Source organism: Seriola aureovittata, chromosome 24 (genome assembly GCF_021018895.1).
Source record: "Seriola aureovittata isolate HTS-2021-v1 ecotype China chromosome 24, ASM2101889v1, whole genome shotgun sequence".
NCBI classification, from domain to species: Eukaryota; Metazoa; Chordata; class Actinopteri; order Carangiformes; family Carangidae; genus Seriola; species Seriola aureovittata.
Window position 1 is genome coordinate 11,368,542 of NC_079387.1, and position 22,363 is coordinate 11,390,904.

The 22,363-nt window shown below is 45.5% G+C and overlaps 1 protein-coding gene across 6 annotated transcripts in view; it reads right to left on the reverse strand.

The window, feature by feature from the left end:
• The window catches only part of agap1 (ArfGAP with GTPase domain, ankyrin repeat and PH domain 1), a 141,647-nt gene that overhangs the window by 55,176 nt on the left and 64,108 nt on the right, over nucleotides 1–22,363 (reverse strand). For 4 of the 6 annotated variants that reach the window (XR_008826794.1, XM_056370677.1, XM_056370674.1 and 1 more), the window contains exons 2-10: nucleotides 17,697–17,755; nucleotides 17,499–17,586; nucleotides 13,531–13,545; nucleotides 11,535–11,620; nucleotides 10,415–10,556; nucleotides 9,034–9,168; nucleotides 2,960–3,087; nucleotides 1,900–2,055; nucleotides 1,169–1,261 (exon numbers count right to left, since the gene is read on the reverse strand). Coding sequence is in view for 5 of the 6 variants with exons in the window: in XM_056370677.1 (XP_056226652.1) it covers nucleotides 1,169–1,261; nucleotides 1,900–2,055; nucleotides 2,960–3,087; nucleotides 9,034–9,168; nucleotides 10,415–10,556; nucleotides 11,535–11,620; nucleotides 13,531–13,545; nucleotides 17,499–17,586; nucleotides 17,697–17,755 (902 nt within the window). In the remaining variant the exon portion in view is untranslated. The remainder of the gene's footprint in view (nucleotides 1–1,168; nucleotides 1,262–1,899; nucleotides 2,056–2,959; nucleotides 3,088–9,033; nucleotides 9,169–10,414; nucleotides 10,557–11,534; nucleotides 11,621–13,530; nucleotides 13,546–17,498; nucleotides 17,587–17,696; nucleotides 17,756–22,363) is intronic. The other 2 variants (XM_056370678.1, XM_056370676.1) reach the window with 1 other exon arrangement.

Consider the following 22,363-nt stretch of genomic DNA (forward strand, 5'->3'; position numbering starts at 1 on the left):
GACGGAGCCTCGTCAGAGTGAAGGTCCAGGAGCACGAGGATGTTTCCAGGTGAGCGGAGAGCAGGTAAACACTTCAGATGACTGTGCTGAAATGATGAGGTTGATAATGAGGAGCGTTTCTGGCACTCGAGCTGCACTCACACCGAATTAAAGGAAGCAGAGAGCTGGACTCCGCCCGCTGAGCTCCACCGCTGCATCAACACCACAGAAGAAGAAGAGAAAGGTGCGTTTGAAGCCGCTGGGAGCCGGAGACGGATTTTCACACGTTCAGTGGCAATTACTGTCCGACGGCACAGCGGGGTCTTCTCTTACAGCAAGACCCCCGACACATACAGCAGCAGCATGGGCCTCCCCCGCCCCCTCTCTCTCTTCTTGTCAGTCTGTCTCTATGTCTCTCGCCCGCTCTCTCCTGGCGAGGCAGGCCCCTAATCACAGATGCGATTTGTTCATTAGGAGATTACAAACGAGGCAGCGGCGTCGACACAAGAGGCGCCGATTAGCGCTCGCTAATTGCCTGATTTTGTCGAGAGACCCCCCCCACCACCCTTCTGCCACCTCTCCCACCCCCTCCCTCACCCGCTCGCCGTCTCACCCGCCGCCGCTCCGACATGAGGGGAGCTAGTTTGCGACAAATTAAGAGCCAATTCAGGTGCTCTCTTCGCCGTCACAGCAGGGAGGTGTGTGTGTGTGTGTGTGTGTGTGTGTGTGTGTGTGTGGTCTTTGCTCGCTCGCCCCCCCCATCATCCTCTGCTTCCCCTTCTTCTACTCCTTTAAAACGCTGCTGCCAGCGCTCCGATCAAAGAGCTCAGGAAGAAAAAGACGAGAGCAGAGGAAGCGGCTTTGAAAGGGAAAAGAGAGGGACATGAAGAGGGACATGAAGAGGGACATGAAGAGGGACATGAAGAGGGACATGAAGTGGGACATGAAGTGGGACATGAAGTGGACGAACAGAGGGAAGGAGAATAGAGACAGGAAGAGGAGAAGAGAGAGCGACAGAGGGAGTGACAGTGAAATCCCTTCCCTCTCTCTTCTCCTAATGATCTGGTTGGAGGACCCGGGAGAGCCCCTCGCTCTAATTGATGTCAAGTGTGTGATTTCACTGTTAATCAAGGCCGAGCATCAAACGCAGAGAGAGAGCGGCGGAGCGGACAGGAAGTCTCCGTCTCACCTGTTTGATGGGGATGGCCCGCCCGCTGCCGATGCTGTCGGCTCGAGCCTCCAGGCCTTTCTTGTCCTTGTCCGGCTCGCTCGCCTTCCTCGACTGTGGACGAGAGAAGACACACGCCGTCACCATCGTCACAGACGGATCCGCCGATCGCTGCCGTCATCGGCGGCTCAGCCAATCAATAGGTTCTCAATTCATTGATCAGGTGTCAGAAAGTGAAAACGAAAGCTGACGTCTTGATTCTGACCTGAGATATAAAAGTAGCTGCTGATTCATTTTCCGTCAATCAACTAACTGATTAATCAATTAATCATTTGGTTTTCATCCTTCACAAGCAGCAGCTCCAGGTCCATTTAGTAGCTGTTCTGGAGCTTTCAACCATTATCAATCAAGGTCCATGACAGCTGGTCAGCTGATGAAGTCCATGCGATCTGACTGAAAGCTCCAGAACTAGTGAAGCCAGAGAATCGTCATGTGTATTTTCTGACTTTACAGATCTGACGAGTAATCAGTTAATCAAACAAACAATCAGCTGATTAACTAATAACGAACAATAATCTGCATCACCTCGTTTTCCCTCCGTCTTTCATGTTGTTGAGCTTTTTATTTATTAATACAGTGTAAAACATATAAATACGGGTTATTACAGTGTGACAGTAACATAGATCTAGAGCGTATAGAGTGTATGAAACACTGGAGAGATCTGGGTTTATGAGATCTGGACCGGGACTCACGGTGAAGAGGTTGGAGCGGCGTTTGGACTGCTTTCGGACGGGCGTGGGCGTGTTGGTGGTCTGCGGTACGTCGATGCGGAGCTCCTTCTGGCTGGTGCTGGGCGTGGACGGCACCGACGACGAGTAGTCGCTCAAACTGCCGCCGCCGTTACTCGTCTGGAAAAGAATCAGAACAGGAACCAGAAACATTTTTTTTTATCCTGGAAAATAAAATAAAATCTCACATGTTAACTTCCCTTTCACAATAAAAGCAGATTCTGTGAAATCTTGTGAAAGTGTTTTCACGTGTGTCTGAGACTCTGATTTACAGTCTCTGCGCCGCAGGACAAAAGTTTCCTGGTGTTTTAACGTGTTGGACGTCTCGTCAGTGTAACGTGCCTCACGAGCGAGGCGGCCAACGCTCGGCAGTAATCAGTGAGAGCTAAAGATGCAGCGAGGGCTGTTCTGTGGAGGCGGCGGGAAGATAAACACGGCTCTCGGGGGACGCGGCGCTGCTGCTCAGACACGCTGAGCGATGGCTTTTTAATGAGAAATCGATGGAGGATTGAAGGATGAGGATCGAAGAGCTTAACGGCCTGAAGCTGCAGCAGCAGAGTGTGAGTGCACGTCACCGAGGAGAGCCGTGCATGTGCACAGACTCTGTGCACATATTCACTTAACAACAAAATAAAGGACTTTTTTTTCCTTCACTGTAATATCAGTTCTACTGACGACTAATAAATGAAAATACACGTGATCACAGTTTTCAGGACGAACAGGCACGAGACTCGTGTCTCATATTTTACTTTAATAATTAAAGGTCTAATGAACTCCCTGACCTAATTACAGTGTCTTCAACGGAACAGGTTTATTTCTTTCTTTAAGACCACGATGACTTCCTGTCTCACTGATTAAAAATAAACTGAAAAACTACATATTTTCCTATGAACTCAGGAAAATATCAGCTGGTTTTATCCTTTCTGTTCCGTCTCAAAAATATTAAATTTGACTTGTAAACAAATAAATACAAATGCCAAAATGTCCTGTTAATGAGTCGCACTGTGTGGCTGTGACCTCTGACCTGGCTGATGTGGACGGCCGACACTTGCGTGGAGCAGACGGACGAGTGGCTCGGAGAGTTGGGGAGCGACTTGCACGGGCCGATGGACAGCTGCTGCTTCTTCCTGGTGGCCACGATCTTCTGGGCGACTGTAACACACAGGGGGACACGATCACATCCATCAGTCACCATCACAGATCAATACACAGCATCAGTCAAGAGGTCAGGGTTTAAGCTTTCTGCTCAAGTATGACAGTATGACACTGAGGGAGTTTGCACAGAATCTCTTCTAATGTTTTGAAGGTGAGGCGTTTGCAGCAGTGAAGGGGATTTTACAGCAGTAAAGTTCTACTGTTTCCATGGAAACCTCAAGTGAGTCCTAAAGTATGGGCTTTAGATCAGGAGAAAACCTTAAATATAAGTGAAGAGAAGACTTAAAGTCTGAAGGTGATCACATGTAAAGACTGATTCAGTCATTTGGCTCTGCAGGTGTGTGTTGTGTTTATTGTGTGAATCACATCACAGGTGAAGCAGGTGAAGCAGGTGAAGCAGGTGAAGCAGGTGAAGCAGGTGAAGCAGGTGAAGCAGGTGATCGGTGTCAGAGGCTGAAACATGTTTTTGTTCTTCATCGCACCGCGGAGGCTTTTTAAAAAAAGAAAACATGTCAGAGTTTCTCGCTCTCTCCTCGCTGCCCTTGGCTCGGCCCCGTGTCACCTGGAGGTAAATGTTTACGACTGGCTCCTCATTAACGAAGCCGGGGGCTTTAACGAGCCCAATTAAAACAATGGTTTCATCTGCGAGCGCATGAAACAGGCCTGTGTTTATTGGAACAGAGATAATGGAGTCAGTAAAGTCTGAAGTCTCTGCTGTCTCCCGTCAAACAGACGCAGCATCACCTGCAGCCTCACATACATGTCAGCGTGTGCTGCTCCACCTGCCAGGCTGTATTTTACTTTAAGTGTTAAGAACAGTTATGATAAGGCCGCGCTAAATATTTAAACTGCACGGTTAATGCAATTTAACTTTATCCATCAATCTCGGTTCTGCTCTGAGAAGCTGCCATTTCTTCTAATGGGAACGTCTCCCCTTTGATCAGATTTATGACGGGGCTGCACCACCGGGTGAGGCAGGAAGGGGGGAGGGGAGGGGGAGGGGAGGGGGTGAAGCTGACTCTGCAGTGTTTCACTTTTCACACTTTAACATCAAACACTGAAGCTGCAGATACGAGCGTCTGTCCAGCTCAGGAGGTTTCAAACACTTTAAAACACGTTTCAGATTTGAGTTGAACTTGTGAACGCTTCCTGTTTCCTCCAGTTACTGTGACCTGTCACTTTAAATGACCGAGAAAAGCTGCGTTCAAACCCCCTACACACCTCAGACACACCTCAGACACACCTCAGACACACCTCTCCAAACCTGCCTGTTCTGTTTGATCACATCTATTTCTTACAATTTCATTTATCTTTTTATTATTTATTTATTTTGAATCTTGTGCTTTATTTTTTTTCCTAGAACTTGCATTTTATTTTTTAACTATAAACACAATTTATTATTATTATTAGTTTATTTTAATTTCTATTTTGTTTCCAAACGTGTTTAAACGGATGTTTAATACATGTAGAATATTTCCATCCACATTTAAAGCGTCAGACAGACTGAAGGTTTGGACCAGCAGGGGGCGCCGCAGTCACGTGTTCTCTGTCTCATATTTACTATTTCCTGTTTAACACGATATGTACAAACGCTGCTGCGACTGTGGACGTGAGCGTCACAGATTATTATTGATCATGGTTTCTTGAAAAATAATCAATCGCTTATCAATATTGTTTTAATCATTTTAAAAATGTGTGTTTGTATATGAGACTTTGGTTTGTAGAGCCAGAGTCGAACCCACCTGGACTCTGTCACACTTGGTTTACATGTGTGTGTTCATGTGTGTGTCTGTATGAAGGCTAGTGAGTGACTGTGTGAGAGGTCATCTCAGCTCGTTAGCGTGTGCTAACGAAGCGCCTGGATTAGAAAGAAGAAGAAGAAGAAGCGTGCGTGTGTGTGTGTGTTGGGGGGGAGTTCATGTCCGTGCAATTAGGCTAATTAAATTAGCGCGCTGATGGACGAGGGAGCACAGCACTGTCACCCTCCCTCCTCCCCCTCCATCCCTCACACAGAGGTCACTCCCCCCGACTGGACGAGGCTTCACTTCCCATTACAGCAAATTACATGTTAAACACACTCTCTCTCTCTCTCTCACACACACACACACACACACACGAGTCACAGCCTAAAACAAAGAAAATGAGATAAAACACACACTGTTCTGATTCTTCTCTCACAATAAGATCATATTGATAATTATATTATTTTATTAATCGACTCATCAGTTTGTCTATAAACAGTTTAGCTTCTTAAATGATCATTAAAGCTGCAACTAACACTGATATTAATATAATTTAATAAGCAGATCAGCTGTTTGTCTGTAAAACATCAGGAAATAGTGACAAATGAACCTGGACTGATCTTTTCACATTGATCTTTGTGTTTGACCAATGATCCAAAAATCTGATTTTCATTTTATTACAACACAAAGCTGGAAGAAGTGTCGGACCGGAGGAGCTGGAACCATTACAATGAATTAATGGAGAAATGATTTCAGCTCTGATGTGACTGTTGTTTGATCGTGTGAGAGTGAAGTGAGACTTTCAGGTTTCTGACACTAAGTCATTATGATTTCTTCCATTTTCCACCATGATCAGACGTCACATGATCAATGAACTGATGAGGAAAAGAGCTACACACACAGTCTGGTTTTAAAGCTGCAGAGACACTGAAGTCGTTTCTGACAGTCACACTGACATAAAACCAGGAAGTCAGTTTTATTAAAGCGTCTGTGCGTTAAAACAGGAGGAAAGAAAGGACACACACACACACACACACACACACACACACACACACACACACACACACTCCTGAGGTCACATAACAACACAGGAAGTGTCCTGACAAGCAGGCCAATTATTTTTAACACTGAATGTTGTGGTCACTCCTCTCCCTCGCCGTGCGGCCGCTGTAACTCATCAGACCTTCACTTCATTTACGACGCTTCGCCGTGCCACACACACACACACACACACACACACACACACACACACACACAGAAACCAATCATGTCAAATTAGTGCGAATCAGCGTTTCCTCACCAGGAGCCTCTGCTCGTCACCCTGATGATCCAGCTGATAATGGAGCTGAATATGAGCGCTGTAATTAAAGCCCCGCCCACTCCCCCTCCCCCCGCCGGCCGGCCCGCCACGATCAATCCAGACGCCAAATGAAGCGAAGGTCACGGAAGTATGCATGCGAGATCAATACATGCACACGTTCATTCATAAATTGTGATTTTATTCACCATCGACAAACACGAGGACGTTTGCAAATGTCATTTAAATCAGAGGAACGAGGGAGAGGAGATGAAAGTGAAGATGACGAGGAGCGACGACCGGGAGGAATAAAAACAAATACTAATACATAATCAATCACAGACCATCCAGGATCAATCAGGAATCTGAATAAATATGAAAGTATGATCAGTGTCAGCTTCCACACAGGTTCTAAAATTCTCCTCAGCAGCTACAGAAGATTTTAAATTAAATCTACAATATATATTTTAACAGATAATAAATACTAAATTAATAATAAATACCAGGATGAAATTATTTCTAATAGATATAATTAAGATAACTATTTTTATTTATATTCAATATTGAACTTTCTTCATTCAATTCCTGAGAAAAACTTCAATAAACATTCATTTATATTTATTTATCAAAATGAATTTATGATGAAATTTTTCTGCCTGAAAAATTATTATTTAGTTTCCTGTCTGTGTCTGAGCTTTTATTTTGGAAATCCACATCTGCAGGTGAGACTAAAGTGATTCTGTTCTGTGTGTGTGTGTGTGTGTGTGTGTGTGTGTGTGTGTGTGTGTGACATGTACTCATCATCGTTCATGTACCACACACAAAAACTAAGGCAAATACAAAACACACAAATTGTTCCACACACTTTCAGTTGCAGTAACACACACACACACACACACACACACACACACACACACACACACAGCTGCAGGCTGCTGTCGTGTTGAAAACATTAAACTCATCGTTCTGCTGGATGATTAAAAAACTGATTAATTTGGGATAATGACGAGAAGAATACAAGGAGACAGTGTCAGACACAATAACACAAACACACACACACACTCACACTCACACTCACACTCACACACTCACACACACACACACACACGGTGGAATAATTAGGAGGATAATCAGGCAGCGTTTAGTGTGGAAAGCTTCCTCCTGGGCCGAGAGCACCGAGCTCAGAGTTTATGATCTTCTGCCAAAAAACTGCTCCTTTCATTCATGTTTCCATCAGCTGCTCTTCTTCTGTGGTTTCTCTTCTTCTGTGGTTTCTTTCTCTCTGACTCTTCCCAGTTAACAATCCCTCTGACAGTTCACCACACTGTCACTGACATGTACAGACGGTGTTATTGTATGTGTCTGACACCTCTGCTCCTGCGCTGCCCCCTACAGGACAAACAGCTGATGTTCTGTTGTTCAACCTGGACACATATCCACACACACACACACACACACACACACACACACACACACACACACACACCACACACACACAACACACACATACACACACACACACACACACACACACACACACACACACACACACACACACACACACAGTCCTGCTGCCCCACACACTCCCTACTGCACCAAACGTGGATTAATCCGCCTCTGAAAATAGTTCCAAACCACAGCTTCATATGTTTCCTCCTGTTTGTTCCACAGTGAAACCATGGCAACGCTCCTTGTGTTTCAACAGTTTTTAAATCACACAGTGTCTGTGTCTGAGTGAAAGACCGAGCCGTGAACACAGGTGGAGCTTTGAGCCTCAGTCTGAGCTGCTCCGTGTGAAACTCAGGTGGATGCAGACGGAGCCAGAGGCCGACTGAGCCGCCGCAGCTCTGCTAATTAACCGCAGAGTCCGTGTCATTTATTTCTCTCTAATTACAGCCGTTAACCCTGCGCCTGCCGACCGGCCGCTTCATTAACGTCTCGGCTCTGTCTCGTCTTATTAATGGATGTAAAAAACGAGCCGCAGGGTTTACTATTTGCAAAAATACTCCAGTGCAATAAGAGAAAAAAACTTTTCTGCCTCAGACTTCTTGTGTTTGACCTGGACACCTGTTGAATCTTTGGATTCTGTCTCTGGAAGCTTTTCACAGAGTCCACAGTCCAATAACCTGACCACAATCCTTCCTTGTATCTGATGTTAAAAGTCACATGTTTGTTTTAGTGAGAGAAACTTTCAAATCACATGATCCACTGAGTCTTAACGAGCCGACTGACATCACGTCATCGATTCACCTTGAAAACTCTGAACCAGGACTTTCAGGACCCAGAGGTGTGAAGCTGCTCGTTAGCGTTAGCGTTAGCCCGAGCAGAATTACTGCAGAGCTGTACGACGAGTTGTTTAGACCTGAACCTCTTCCTAATGTCAAGATTACATATGATTATTATTCAGCAGCTTCAATCTGAGATCTAACATGTCTGATCAATATCTGATCAATATCTTCATTATCTCATCTGCTTTCATTTCAACAGTAATTCCCTGAAAACAGAAACACGTCAGTGATGTCAGACAGACCCCGCCCTTCTGGCGTCTCCAGGAGGTTAAATCAAACACACTCAGCAGCGGGACCTTGACGACTCCGGACACTCTCCTTCCTCCTCCTCCTACTCACCTCGTCTCCTTCCTCCTCCTATAATGTCTGATTCTTTTATTAATCCCATCGGGGACTCGCTCCCCCCCCGCCTTCCTTCCCTCGCTATGATAAAACTTAATTGCTGTTCGGTTTGAGCTAAATAGCTGAGCGGGTCCATTTAATTCTTAATTGACGTGTGATTAAGAGCGGCCGAATGGGGCATCGAGGGGGGGGCGGGGGCGGGGGTGTCACCTTCCCAGAGGACCGGACTCTGCCTTCCTGACCACGAGGTTACGAGACGGGCGGCGGCTCTTACCGTCCTGGAAGACCCTCTCCACGTTGAGGCCGTAGGTGGCGCAGGTTTCGTAGTAGGTGCAGCGTTTGAGGTCGTTGGAGAGTTTTCTGGCGCGGCTGTCGTCGATCACTCTGGGGTTGGCTGAGCTGATGGCGTCTGAGCGGGAAAAGGAGGACAGAGTCAAGTCTTCACACTTTACTTCTTTTCATGAAATCTGAACGGGAACATTTTGAATTTTGTGATTTTACCAGTGAAGTGAGGGTCGGAGTTTTTCTACGTGTTTTAAAGATCAGTATTTTTTAAAAGGCTTCAGTCTACAGTGTTGAGACCATGTGTGAAACACACTGATCACGGGTCCAAATAAAAACAGAACAAGAGTTAAAACTACAACATGATGATCTACATTTACATTCAGCGACTTCTGTGGAAGAAGATCAGATCAGATTTAGTGAAAGAAACTTTGATCTCTCTTATGAAAGTGGTGAAATCTAAATGTTCAGCCTGTTTATTCTCAGTAAATGTTCTGAGATCTGAAACAAACACCGGTGGAAACATCAGTGATCCTCCGGCTCCCTCTGCTGTTCAATGTGTGTAACGGAGGATTTCTCTTTTCCAGATGATCCATCCAACATCTGTATGACCTGTCTGCCCCTCTGTGGTCTGCGGCCCTCCAGGGGACCCTGAAGAGTCCACCAGAGGGTCCGTCAAAGACTTTTAGAATAATAAACCTTCTGTTTACACAAACCGTGTCCGATTCAGACCAACAGTGACTTTTACAAGTTTATTATGAACCAGAGCGAGGACAGATCCTGAGCAGCTGATGACGCACTTTGACCTGAAGAGATTCAATCATTAATCAATTAATGTATTTGTCTCTTAACAGAAAAATATCTGCAACTGTTCGACTGATCGTTAAAGTCGAGCTTCAGGCAAAAACACAGAACATTTTAATTAGTGAGGATCATAAACTGAAACTGAACAAACATCTGACATCACATCATCACGTGATGCACGTTTTCAATTGATCATGGACCAAAAGATTAACTGAGGAAATCATGATGGTTAATATCAAAAGGACCTTTACTTAGTTTAGTTTAGTTAATAAAAGTTATTAATACAAATACAAGTTAATTTTTTAAGTTTACAATCATATGAAACATCAAGGACATTTAAGAAGCTGGAAGCAGAAGATCACTGACATCTTATTGACAGTCAATCAGCTGATCGTTTAACTCTGTTTCTCTGCGAGAGTTTCAACTGTGATCATGATAAGACGCCACTAGATGGCAGCAACGCTCCAGAAAAACACTGTTTGTCCATGGTGTGTGTGTGTGTGTGTGTGTGTGTGTGTGTGTGTGTGTGTGTGTGTGTGTGTGTGTGTGTGTGTGTGTGTGTGTCGGACCTTGCGTGCCCACCAGCACCAGCGGCAGGTCGGCGGCGTTCCTGTAGTTGGCGAGGCGGCTGAAGTAGTGATAAACCGTCTGGAAGCTGATCTCGTCCTCCAGGCTGAAGACGAAGATCACAGCGTCCACCCACAGGGCGAACTGCAGAGAGACGGGTTCAAAAATAACTTTATTTACATTTACAACACTCCTCTCCCTCCTGGAGCCGCAGACAGAGAGGAAAAGTGTCAAAGGACAAAAACACTGTTGGTTTAAATCTGCACCGGAGAGTTAGAGACGAAAACATCCGACTGATCCTCGGAGGAAAAGATGAGAAAAGAGAGAAAACAAGTGAATTATTCATCAGTGTTCTGTCTAGACTCAGTAGAAATCCATTTGGTCAGTTTGCAGGACAAACAAAAAACCTGAGCTGACCCACTTTCACTCTTTCATCACGCACCCCGAAATTATCCCGGACCACAGACTCACACAGCAACACAACAACTACACAACAACAACAACACAACTACACAACTACATGTCCGTCATCCAAGACACCGTCACTGTTCACTGAGGGAGAATCACAGGAGGTGGAGGAACCACATGCTTTTACACATATAAAGAAAGTTTCAGTTATTTTCATGGTTTTAACTTTTGGATGATCAGTTTATCACCTGGGTTATATATACATTTTATTGTTTATTACATTTTGATGAAAGAAATCAAGGATTTTTAAGACAAACATTGATGCCAGCTGGGTTTAATTACTGCTCAGCATCCAGTCTGTGGAGGTCAGACAGTAACTAGTAACCAGTAACTAGTAACCGGTAACTAGTCTTTGTAGCCACCACATTCACACCCACTACTGTCTGATTAACCCAAACCTCTCGTCCTCTCACTGCTTGCGAGAAAAACATATAAATCAGCTGCAGACTCATCTGCACCCGAGCTCATAGCTGATGCATGCTGGGTAACAGCTGATGCATGCTGGGTAACAGTCTCAGGTTAAAGTCTTTAACTGTGCTAACATTCAGGATTGACCTGTGCCTGCCAGCGTTTTCATGCCTCTGGCTGCTTCAGGGTTAAAGTGTGCCGTCAGTTTCTCAGGTGAAGGTGGTGGAGTTCAGGTGCAGTACTCACCTGAGCCTCCGGGGGGCCGCCTTCATCTCTGATGAGCAGCAGGTGACTCTGACCGTCGACCACGATCTCCTTCTTAAAGCGACCGCCTGCACAAAACCACGACAACCGTCAGAGACAAACAACAGCTGATTCATGCTCTGTCTGCTCTACAGGGGAATCAGTGATCGATCTGATTGATTGATTGATTGATTGATTGATTGGATGAAAGCTACATGAGAGCAGAATGATCGGAGAATATGTGCAGTGATTAAAATGAATTAAATGATTGAATGTGGAGGAGAGAGAAGTAGAGGACAAACAGAGGTAACGTCCCGACCACCTGCAGCTGACACACACACACACACACACGCACACGCACGCGCACACGCACGCGCACGCGCACACACACACACACACACACACACACACACACACACACACACACACACACACACACACACACACTCACACCGATCGTACTCTGAACTCTGATCATTCTTTGAGTCTTTCCTCAGATCTGACTCCCGTCGTGATCTTTGACCTTTGACCTTGACAGTTTCTCTCTCGGACTTTAATCCTCTGAAAGCTGATGAACGCTCACGTTACTGTAGATATTGCAGTGTGTGGTGTCAGAGCGTGTTGCCGCCGGAGACGGAGGTTAACCTCTGGTCAGAGTGAAATCCTCAGTGTGGGGTTCAAGCTGTCTGATGTGGATCTTTCCCATGACTCCTTCTTTATACATGTTTATTTTAAGCTCATGGGCCGACTGTCAGGACGCTCCGGACCTGACCTCCGTGTTGTGTTGGAGGTCGAGTTGATCGGCGCTCAGACGTATAAAAATAACATTAATCTCCCTGTTTTTATCTTTTTAAAACTGTTTCTATCATTTCAGTTCGTTATATCTAAAACTCCTTAAGTTAATCTTTAGTTTTTAATTTAACTTCATATTTCATAAAGCACTCTTCTAATTAATGATGTCAACCAGACGTTTGTTTAGTAAAGAGACTTATTTTGGGGCGTACTGTCCCTTTAAGAGGCGAGCGTCAGCAGCGTGATGTCTCAGTGTGGGAACAAACGTCTCGTCCTGAGGATTTACAGGAAGTCTCTCAAACTAAAAATGGAGTCCAGACGTTATTTCGGGATCAGCTGATCTGTGAACGCCGTGGACGGGGTGTGAGCGAGCGGACGGAGCTGCGGCGGAGCATGAGGAGATCATCACTACGGCAACGGCCCTCACCACACACACAGCGGGTTAATGACAGAGTGGATGTTTATATGGTGGTGAGGAGGGGGAGGAGGCCGAGACACACACACACACACACACACACACACACACACACACACACACACACACACACACACACACACACACACACACACACACACACACTATCAGAGCTACACTTAAAGTAGCAGAAGTCCTCATCATGTATGTAAAGCAGAGGGAGGCAACACGTGGCTCGGGGGCCAAATCCAGTCCTTCAACCAAAACACTGGGCCCCAAAATAAAGCTGAAGTTTTTCCTTCATCACAAAATCACAAAGTTCATCATCATTGTTGTTGGAGCCACTTTGCATATTTGGATTGTTATTTATTGTAACGTACAGTGTGTCGTGTCGTGTACAAGAGGATGAGGATGATGAAGACGATGACGATCAATTTAAAGAGGAAGCTAACAGATGAAGGGCGGAGCTAAATGTCGAGTCACAGCATCCGGTCGAGTTCAGCTTCAGGTTCAGTCTCAACATGAATCGTCTGACTGAGCTATGCATTATGGGAAATTTAGAGTTTTTTAATCTCTTGATGCATCAGTTTATAGATGCTTTAAAATGCATCAATATAATTGATTATAAGTAAAACCAGAAACAGCTGATCAGTCTCTGACAGTCAGAGCTCCACATAAAGAGATGGCGCTGAACCCGAGCCGCCCTCAACACGCCGCTGTCGCAGTCAGAGGGTCGGTGGATGGAGGGATGAGCAAGGTGGAGGAAGAGAGAGAGAGAGAGAGGATAGTTACCTGCGTCCACGTCAGCTAGTTTATCAAGAGCAGCCCAGAAAGAAGGAGGAGGAGAGGAAACATAAAGCAAACAACATCAAAGATGCAGCCACAGTTAATGTGAGCACAGTCAAACCCAGAGAGGACAGAACGACAGCAGAGAAGAAGAAGAAGAGATAGAAACAAGAGTGCACAGAGTTTTATTAGAGCAGTGAACACATCACACACATTTAAACCATCAGGCTGGATCTGTCTCCTCTGAATCAGTTGCACTAACTGAGGCCAGACTTTTCTTTGCCCCGTTTTTATATTCAGGGAATATTTTGGGTTTTCAACAACCTCCGGGGCTGAAACACGAAGCTGCAGTTCCTCTAACGGCCACTAGAGTCTGGCTCCAACAGTGAGTCAGTCCCCATAGACTCCCATGTTAAACTGTCCTACAGCAGAAATAAACATGTTTGAAGCCCCGCCTCTTTGAACATGTTTGGGGTAGCTGGGAGTTAGGAGGCGGAGTCAGACTCTGCCAAGATGGCGACGGTGGAGCAGCTCACTCTGAGCTTCAGAAACCTGTGGGTGACGTCACAGAGGCGACGGCCATCTTTATCGTTATCACCTCAGTTAATGAATGAAGGAAATTAAAGCTGCAATAAAATATTATATTACGATTCCAGTTCGTTTCTTTCTCATTTTCATTTTCACTGAATTTATTTTAAATGATGATGATGTGATTTTTGTTGGTCTTGTACCAAACAGTCATCTGCAGAATAGGATTTGTAGATTCTCCCACAATGCATCATGTTTGTCTTATTATATCAACAGTCTGTTAAACACGTCTCTGTGTCCGTTAGTCAGATGATCGTCTGTCAGGAAACAACAGCATCGGAGTTTCTGGCCTTCGAGACTCAGCAGCGTTAGTTCAGGGACTGTGGGTGATTTCCCAACCACACCTCCTCTCTGTGTAATGGAGACCATGTGCTGCTGCTCAAACACTCGGCTGGAGTTTGACTTTCTGGGGTTTTGGGGTATTTTTGGGGGGTATTTGGGGTATTTTCAAAACAGACCCCCCCCCCCCGCTTTGTGTATGTGCATTCAAGGACAATCAGACAAGCAGCTGTTTTGATGATTGATCATTTTGAATATGTCCTGATTCTTTCTCTTACGTTAAAGAAAACTAATAATCTTTCAGTTGAAGATGCAGTATGATATGATTATTTCCTTCATTGATTATTGATTTCGTTTATAAAATGTCCAGCCCAGCTTCTTCTTGTCATGTGACAGGAAACTGACATAAACAGCTAATTACACCATCTTTGTATGAAAAATCACTTTGAGGATTCATCCATTATCAAGATAGTTGCTGATCAGTTTTCTGTGGATCGACTAATCGATTAATTACCTAACAGTTGCAGCTCTTGATGCTGGTTGGACAAAACAAGACATCTGGTATCAAAACATTGGGCTTTGGGAAACTGTGATGAGCAAATACATCAATTAGTCATGAAAACAACCTGTAAGTTAATCAATAATATAATTGATCAGCTGCAGCCTCAGTGTGAAGATGAACCAGCAGCTGTTTTCTCCTTTCAGCCCATCTCTATCTGCGCTTTGTTTTCAGCCAATAAACAGCAGCTCTTACATGTCTGAGCGTCCTTGAACGCAGCATAAGGAGTTTGTAGAAAAGCCACAGACAAAGGAAAGCAAACGTTACAGGAGCTGCAGGTTTGGTGACAGTTAAAGTGTGTGACACGAGGCTCATTAACCTCAGGCTCCAGTCTGCAGGACAAGAATAGATCTGGGTTTTGAGGCGCTGCGGTCGCAGTGCCGCTCGAAAGCCACCAACTCTGCTCCCAATCAGTCGCCATGGGAATCCAGGCTGCTGCATATTTTTAGACCCGAGGAATTTGAGAACAACACATCAGCTTCCCGCTCTTTTCATCCCCCTGAGCTCCTTTTATTTCTCCGTGGTTATGCAACGATTTCAAAGAGGCTCTTTTTTATTTAATTGGAGTGGAATCGCCACTTCCTCCTCGACGGGCGGCGCTGCCAAGTCATTAGATCAAAGATGTTGTGGAGCTGTTGTTTGGGGCTGGCTCGGATACGGTATGTGAGGCTGCTTGAAAAGCCGTGTCGTGTTGCTTTTGGCAGAGCGCTGGTGTAATTAGGTCCGAGCGGTGGAAACAGACCGGCGGGCATTTAGCAGGCCGAGCCGCAGAGGGCATTTTCAGAAGAGGTACGTCACCGCTGAAGAAGATCTTCTCCTTTCTTACTTCACACACCTCAGAGAGGATCTGCTCTGGGGATTCCCCCTCTCCACAGACGGGGAGGATTTCCTCCCGGCACCGCATCAGATTATTTATACGAGCCTTTGGAGTCAGTTAATCTGTGATCGGCTCCTTCAACAGCTAATTCTTTCTTTCTTTTGGCTGATTCGCAGCTTTAAAGACACTCCCTCTCTCCCTGCTTCTGAACATCCAGGGCCTAGTTTCTGCACCCAGGGACCGGCAGCTAAAACTGGTTTGTGGGCCGGTGCCGGCTGGGCCCCTGCATGACAAAAGCAGCAACGTTTTCTTCTTAAATAAACCACGTCTGATGGTTTTCAAGGCTTCAAACACACGGAGAGGTGGAGGGGTCAACGAGCCTCAGTCCTCAGCTCAGGAAACATGCTGGAGGTAAAAACCTTCTGATCATTCAGCTTCACTGGATCTTAAACCTGATCTCGCTCCGTCCAGCCTCAACAGGAAGGACACAGTTTCATTTTCTTCTCTTACCACAGAAAGTTTCATATAAAGTTAAATTATTATTATTCATGATGGTGAAGTGAAGAGTTAAATCCATGGAAATGAAATCATGTGAGAGGTCTGACCCCCCCCCCCCCAGGAGAAGCAGCTTCTACTCTGAGGTCGGGGCTCTCTGAGCGCGTGGATCTGATCTCCAGCCTCCAGAGAGGAAGTGGTGAAATATTAAAGGAACATGGGCTTTAGCAGAAGTGGGTCTTTGCCTGGAGGGAGGGGGGGTGATGGTGTAGTGTACAGAATGTGGGGGGGCTTTAATATTACATGAGGAATATGGCCATCACTGCAGGGCGTGTGAGCAGAGACTACACAGGAAACTACAGTTGGCTTTTTACTGTACGGACTCTGAGGAGAAGATGGAGCAGCTCTTTAAAGTTTCATAGACGGACCTGAAACAACATTCACTTATTCATCAAACCTGACTCCTCCTGACGCTCCTGTTCACGCAGCGCTGACATCGGGCCGGTGGGGGCAGGCTGATATTAACCACACGACCTTCAACATGTTCGTCAGCGAGCGCCACGCGTGAGAGCGGCTTTATTTCTATTCTTTACTTGGGACACAATCAGACGAGAAAATGTTGAACTGTCCCTTTAAAAGTGGCACAAAACGAACTGAGGCTGAATCGACTGACAGAGAATTCACCTGCAAATATTCTGATCAATAATAATAAATCCTGATCTTCCAAGTTCTTCATGTTCTGATCAAACTGACCCAACGAGTAACAGAGAATCACATCAGCATTTTAAAAGTTTTTATTTCTAATCAATGATCCTGATTTCCTCTTCTATCAGAGTTTCTGCTCCGTTGGTGACGTCAGAGCTTTTGTTTGAGTGCAGGACGAGGCGACGGAGGAGAGGAAGAAAAGGAGACGCAGCGGGGGGAGGAGGAGGGGGAGGAGCTCTGAGCGGTCGCGTGCAGGAGATGGAGGTTGTTCACGTCTTATTTCGCTGGCCGAGGTTTTAATCCTGCTGCACTTTATTATTTTCTCCTCGTGTTTTGAAAGTGAGTTAATCTACTTTCCTCTTTTTTTTAATTTATTTCATGAGTATAATCTTGGCGGGGGGGCGGGGGGGGGGGGGGGGGGTAAATCTGGATGAGTTTGGCTCAGAAACGTTGGAGGTTTTTAATTTTCTATTTGAATGAACAGATCCAGCCAGACCTGATGAACACAGGAAGAAAGAGGAGTGCTCCTACCTTCAGGTGACTCCTCCTGGACGTACGTCCCCGTCAGGTACCTGTGGACCAGCGCCGACTTACCGCTGGCCAGGTTACCCACAATGCCCTGCAGCGGAGACAGGAGGGGAGGGGTGATCAGTCAGTGTCAAGAGTTCAATAATACACAATATGCTTTAATTACAGTCACGTGATTTAGTGCGAGGTCTTTGAACTCACCACTTTCAGTTCTGGTACCATTCGACTCAGCGTCCACTCCTGACTGTTCACGAACGCATCTGTAAGAGACACAGAGAGGGAGACACCTGTCAATCAGCTGTAACAAACAGGCGGCGCCTTCAGGTGCAGCAGAGGTCGCCACGACTCGACCTTCGCACGACAACGACACGACGAGCGGCGGTAACGAGGGAGTGGATCTGTTCCTGCTCAGTGATGAGAGGGGAGGAAGACGAGGAGGAGGAAGAGCTGACAGATGACTGACAGCAGGATTAAACCCAACAACACAAAGTTCCTTCTCAGATAAATCTCATTTTAAATTTCTAGTTTTAAGAAGTAAAAAATGTTTTTATATTTATCTGCAGCAATAAACTGAGAAACGTCAAAGAAACCTGGAATCAATTAGGAGCCGTCCAGATGTTTTATATATACAGTATATCCAGATGCTGACAACGATTCAAGACCTCGTAATGACGGAGTCCAGGTCTCATGATGAACAGCTTCAGGTGTCACAGTGATGCTCTCAGGATGAACGACTCACACACTTTCATTTATTCTGTTGTTCTGAGCGACAGCAGCTTCAGTTTGATGTTTGTCTCTACAGAGCTGGTTTGTTTGGAGCGCTGAGTGTGTGTGTGTGTGTGCGTGTGTGTGTGTGTGTGTGTGTTAAGCTCCAGAGCAGAGGCAGTGGGGCTGAGAGGTCATGGGAAATGAGGTGGGGGTGGAGGCGAATTGATCTTCCTCCCACACACACAATTTCCAGATTCAACTATCCAAGTGTGTGTTATTGAAGTGAGATAGTCAGTGTTATCAGGGAGGTCACATCCCTCTGTCCAGACACACACACACACACACACACACACACACACACACACACACACACACACACACACACACACACACACACACACACACACACACACACACACACACACACACAGCTGTGGACGTCTCTACATCTTTGGTCCTAACAAACATTTTGGAGTTGGTGTCTGACAGCTCTGAGTCGTCTGCTCGGCGGCAGCATCACGTCTCTCTGCATCATCAACCGGCGTCTTTGACTCACATCTGCTGCAGCAGGAGGAGCAGACGTGTTGAGGAGCAGACGTGTTGAGGAGCAGACGTGTTGAATGAGGGAGATCACATGATGAGACGAGCGTTTCTCTGGAGAGAGAACGTGCAGCAGCTCGCTGCCAGTGTCAGATTTTACACAGGAAACAACAGGTGCAGGAGAATCAGCTCTCACTGTGAACGAGCCAAAGACGCTCAGTCACACAACGAGCTGCATTTTTACAGCTACGCAAAGTTTCCCATCTTCACTGAGACGCTGCTGTTTAATCTGCAGGATCGGCCGAGGTCACATGACCAAAAGACGACAAACAAACGTGTGAGTGTTTTGGAAAAGCTTTTTCATGTTGATTTTGATTCATTTCATCGAAGCAACAAACATTAACAAAACAAACCCGAACATCTCGGCTCACAGACTCATTCACATTCAAACTGATGAGAAACTGAGATTTAAAGAAAAACAGAAGGTGTGGCTCAGGTCTGTACGACACTCTTATCTAAACCAGTGTGACACAGAAGGCTCCACGTTCTGTGAAATACACTGTGTGAATCAATCAGTGATCCAAAGACACAAGTGTGACCTGATGCCAATGTATCTAGAACCAGGTCCAGGACCCTGAACCTCCTCGACCCTGTTCAGACGCCGCTGACCCTGCTGCTCTCTGCGACACCTCGGCCTCTGTGTTAACTAGGCCAGTGGGTCGGAGCCACTCAGAGCCCCCCAGTCCCTTTTTACTAATTCATCAGCAGCAATCTGTGTCAGCCTGAAGACTCAGTGTCTCTCCACCAGAGAGAGAGAGACAGGAGACAAAGTGCTAAAAGCCCTGAAGCACCGTGACCTCTGGACCAGAAAAAGATGTGAAATATAATAAATAAACAGAGTTACAGTGATTTTAAGTTTGTGGTTTCAAACTGTGAAATTCAGTTTGTTTTCACCTGCTCAGGTCGAATCTGAGCGGGAAACAAACAAGTGAAACCAACAATCCAGATAATCACAGTGACGGAGTTTCACACTGACTTGATGTTGTTGGACGTGAGAAACCACACGAAACAAAACACGTACAATCTGCTGCGTTCCTGCTGAATCACCAGGCGGTAAAACTTCTTTTCCACGGCGAGACGAGACAGATGGAGATTCAGAGACCGGCTCGTGTCTTCATGAACCAGTTGTTTTAATGGCGGCTGACCTGCTGACCCTCGGTCCGACACTCTGACCTCTCCGACTGCCCCAACACAAAGTCTCAAGAATCTGCTTCTCCATCAGTGTGAGACTAGATCTTTACTCAGCTCTGAAGGAGAACGCAGGACATTAATATATGTCCAGTGCTGCTTTAAAACTACAGGAGCCACGTGACCTCATCATGACCTCACGACCCCGCTGGTGGAGCCCGGGGTAACAATAAGCTGCCCCACTGCCCCATTATGCCCTAGAAACCCATCAGTCTTCTCCTGTGTCCTCAAACACCGCCTCGCTTCATCCGTCATGTCGGACACAAAGTGCTTCAATCTGTCATTTCTTTTCCTAAGAACTGATCAATGAACTGATCAATCATATCGGCAATAAAGTGTCAGAGAACACATGAAAATATTTACAATAATATAAAAACAGAGAAGAGCTTCACATTAATGACTGAATTATTTCCTGTTTGGTTTAAAAACCGTCACAAAGAAAAAACTCAAACTCTTCAAATGTCGTTTCGTCCAAAATCCAAATGAATTATTGATTATCAGAAAAGTTACTGATAATTTTTCTGTTAATCAACTGATCGTTGTGACTCCACATCAGATCCTCAAGCTCGACATCATCACACATCTGTCCTGAAAACAGACGTTTTCCTCCAACTGTTCCTGTTGCTATGATACTGACACAGTGTGTTTGTTTCTGCTGTTTTCTACTGTGTGTGTGTGTGTGTGTGTGTGTGTGTGTGTGTGTGTGTGTGTGGATGGTATCTGTCTGGAAAGAATCCAGAGAGAAGCTTCCCTATTGGCCGGCGGTCACACAGAGGGGGATATTGTTGAGGGTCTTACAAACGCCGGCCTGTTTAGGGGACGCCACCCCCCCGACCCCACCCCGACCCCCCTCCCTCTCTGCCAGGCAGGATGTTGATCCAGCTGCTTCCTGTTTTCGGGGGCCCTCCAGTTCCCCTACGCTGGCTCCCAGTACGACCCACCCTGCAGGAGCATCATCAGCTGGTGGTCAAGGTGAGATGGTTGAACTGGTGTTGAGTTTATGTCTTGGCTCTAATTGAAATCCATCGTTATTATTAGTATTATTATTATTATTATTATTTTATTTCATTATTTTTAAATGCTTTGTTTATAAATTAAAAAATAATCAACAGATAAACTGATGATGAAAATAATTATCATCTGCAGCTTCAACACTGCTGGAACCAACACTAACAATGAGCTCAGGGAAAAGGGAACAAGTGCAGCATCTTCCTGCAGACGATGATCTTTCATAACCACCTGCTGGTGCTCTTAGGTAAACACTGTGAAAACACTGTATTAATACTGTACAAACACTGTACATCAGTGTTTTGACCTCCGTCAACAGAGAAATAAAAACTGCTGACAAAACTGTGTCGAGTCAGAGCGGAGAGAGACTCTGAGCCAGAGAGGATTCTGGGTAGAAAATAAAACAAAAGATGACGAGAAAACATCTGGGAACATGTGGGCACTGCAGCACTTGAACAAAATCAATCCATCCACACGCACACACACACACACACACACACACACACACACACACACACACACAGGAATAAACATCATTCATCAGGAGGAAGAAAAGCTGCATCATCTCTGAACTCAGGATGCAGATCACGAAAGAGAGAGAAAGGTGGAGAGAAGGGGAACGAACTATTTAAAGAACGACCTGCTTTATGATTTGAACTTGAAACTTTGCCCCACAGAGAGTGAAAGAGAGGACAGAGGAATGAAGACCAAGAGACAAATAAGAGCAGATAAATTTAGGGAGGAAGAAGGACGAGGAGAGAACAGATGCAGAGAAACAGATGGACGAAGACGAGGAGAAAAAGATGTCGAGCTCTTCCTCTTCGTCATCGCTCAGGGAGGAAAAACATGGAAATGAGAACGAGCGCCGTGGGACTGAAAACACTCCTCCATCCATCCCTCCATCATTTCAGCCCTCTGTGCCAACACTGAGCTGCAGAAAGAAAAGAAAGACTAAAACACATGGCAGAGGAAGAGGAGGAGGAGGAGGAGGAGGAGGAGACCTTCAAAGTAAAGCGCCAGGACTCTCTCCAGAATAATCTCCGTCATTAATTCTCTTTCATTTCACTCGTTTGTTTCTATTTCTGTGTTGGAGAACATGTATGAGCAGGAACACATTCCTCAGGTGATTAACAGAGGAGGTTTACTGAGTTTGACCTCTGACCTTTCAAGACTGAAGTCAAAATCTTTAAATCTTCAATAACTCAACCTCACAGAGACAAATGTGATGCCTTCAAATGAAGTTTTGTTTAAACACAAAAACTGTTTCCTTTACAGTGACATGTGACAGAGGACAACAGGAAACATTATTTCTGCTTTAAATCCAATTAAAACATTTATTTTAGGTCTGCTCCATTATGGCAAAA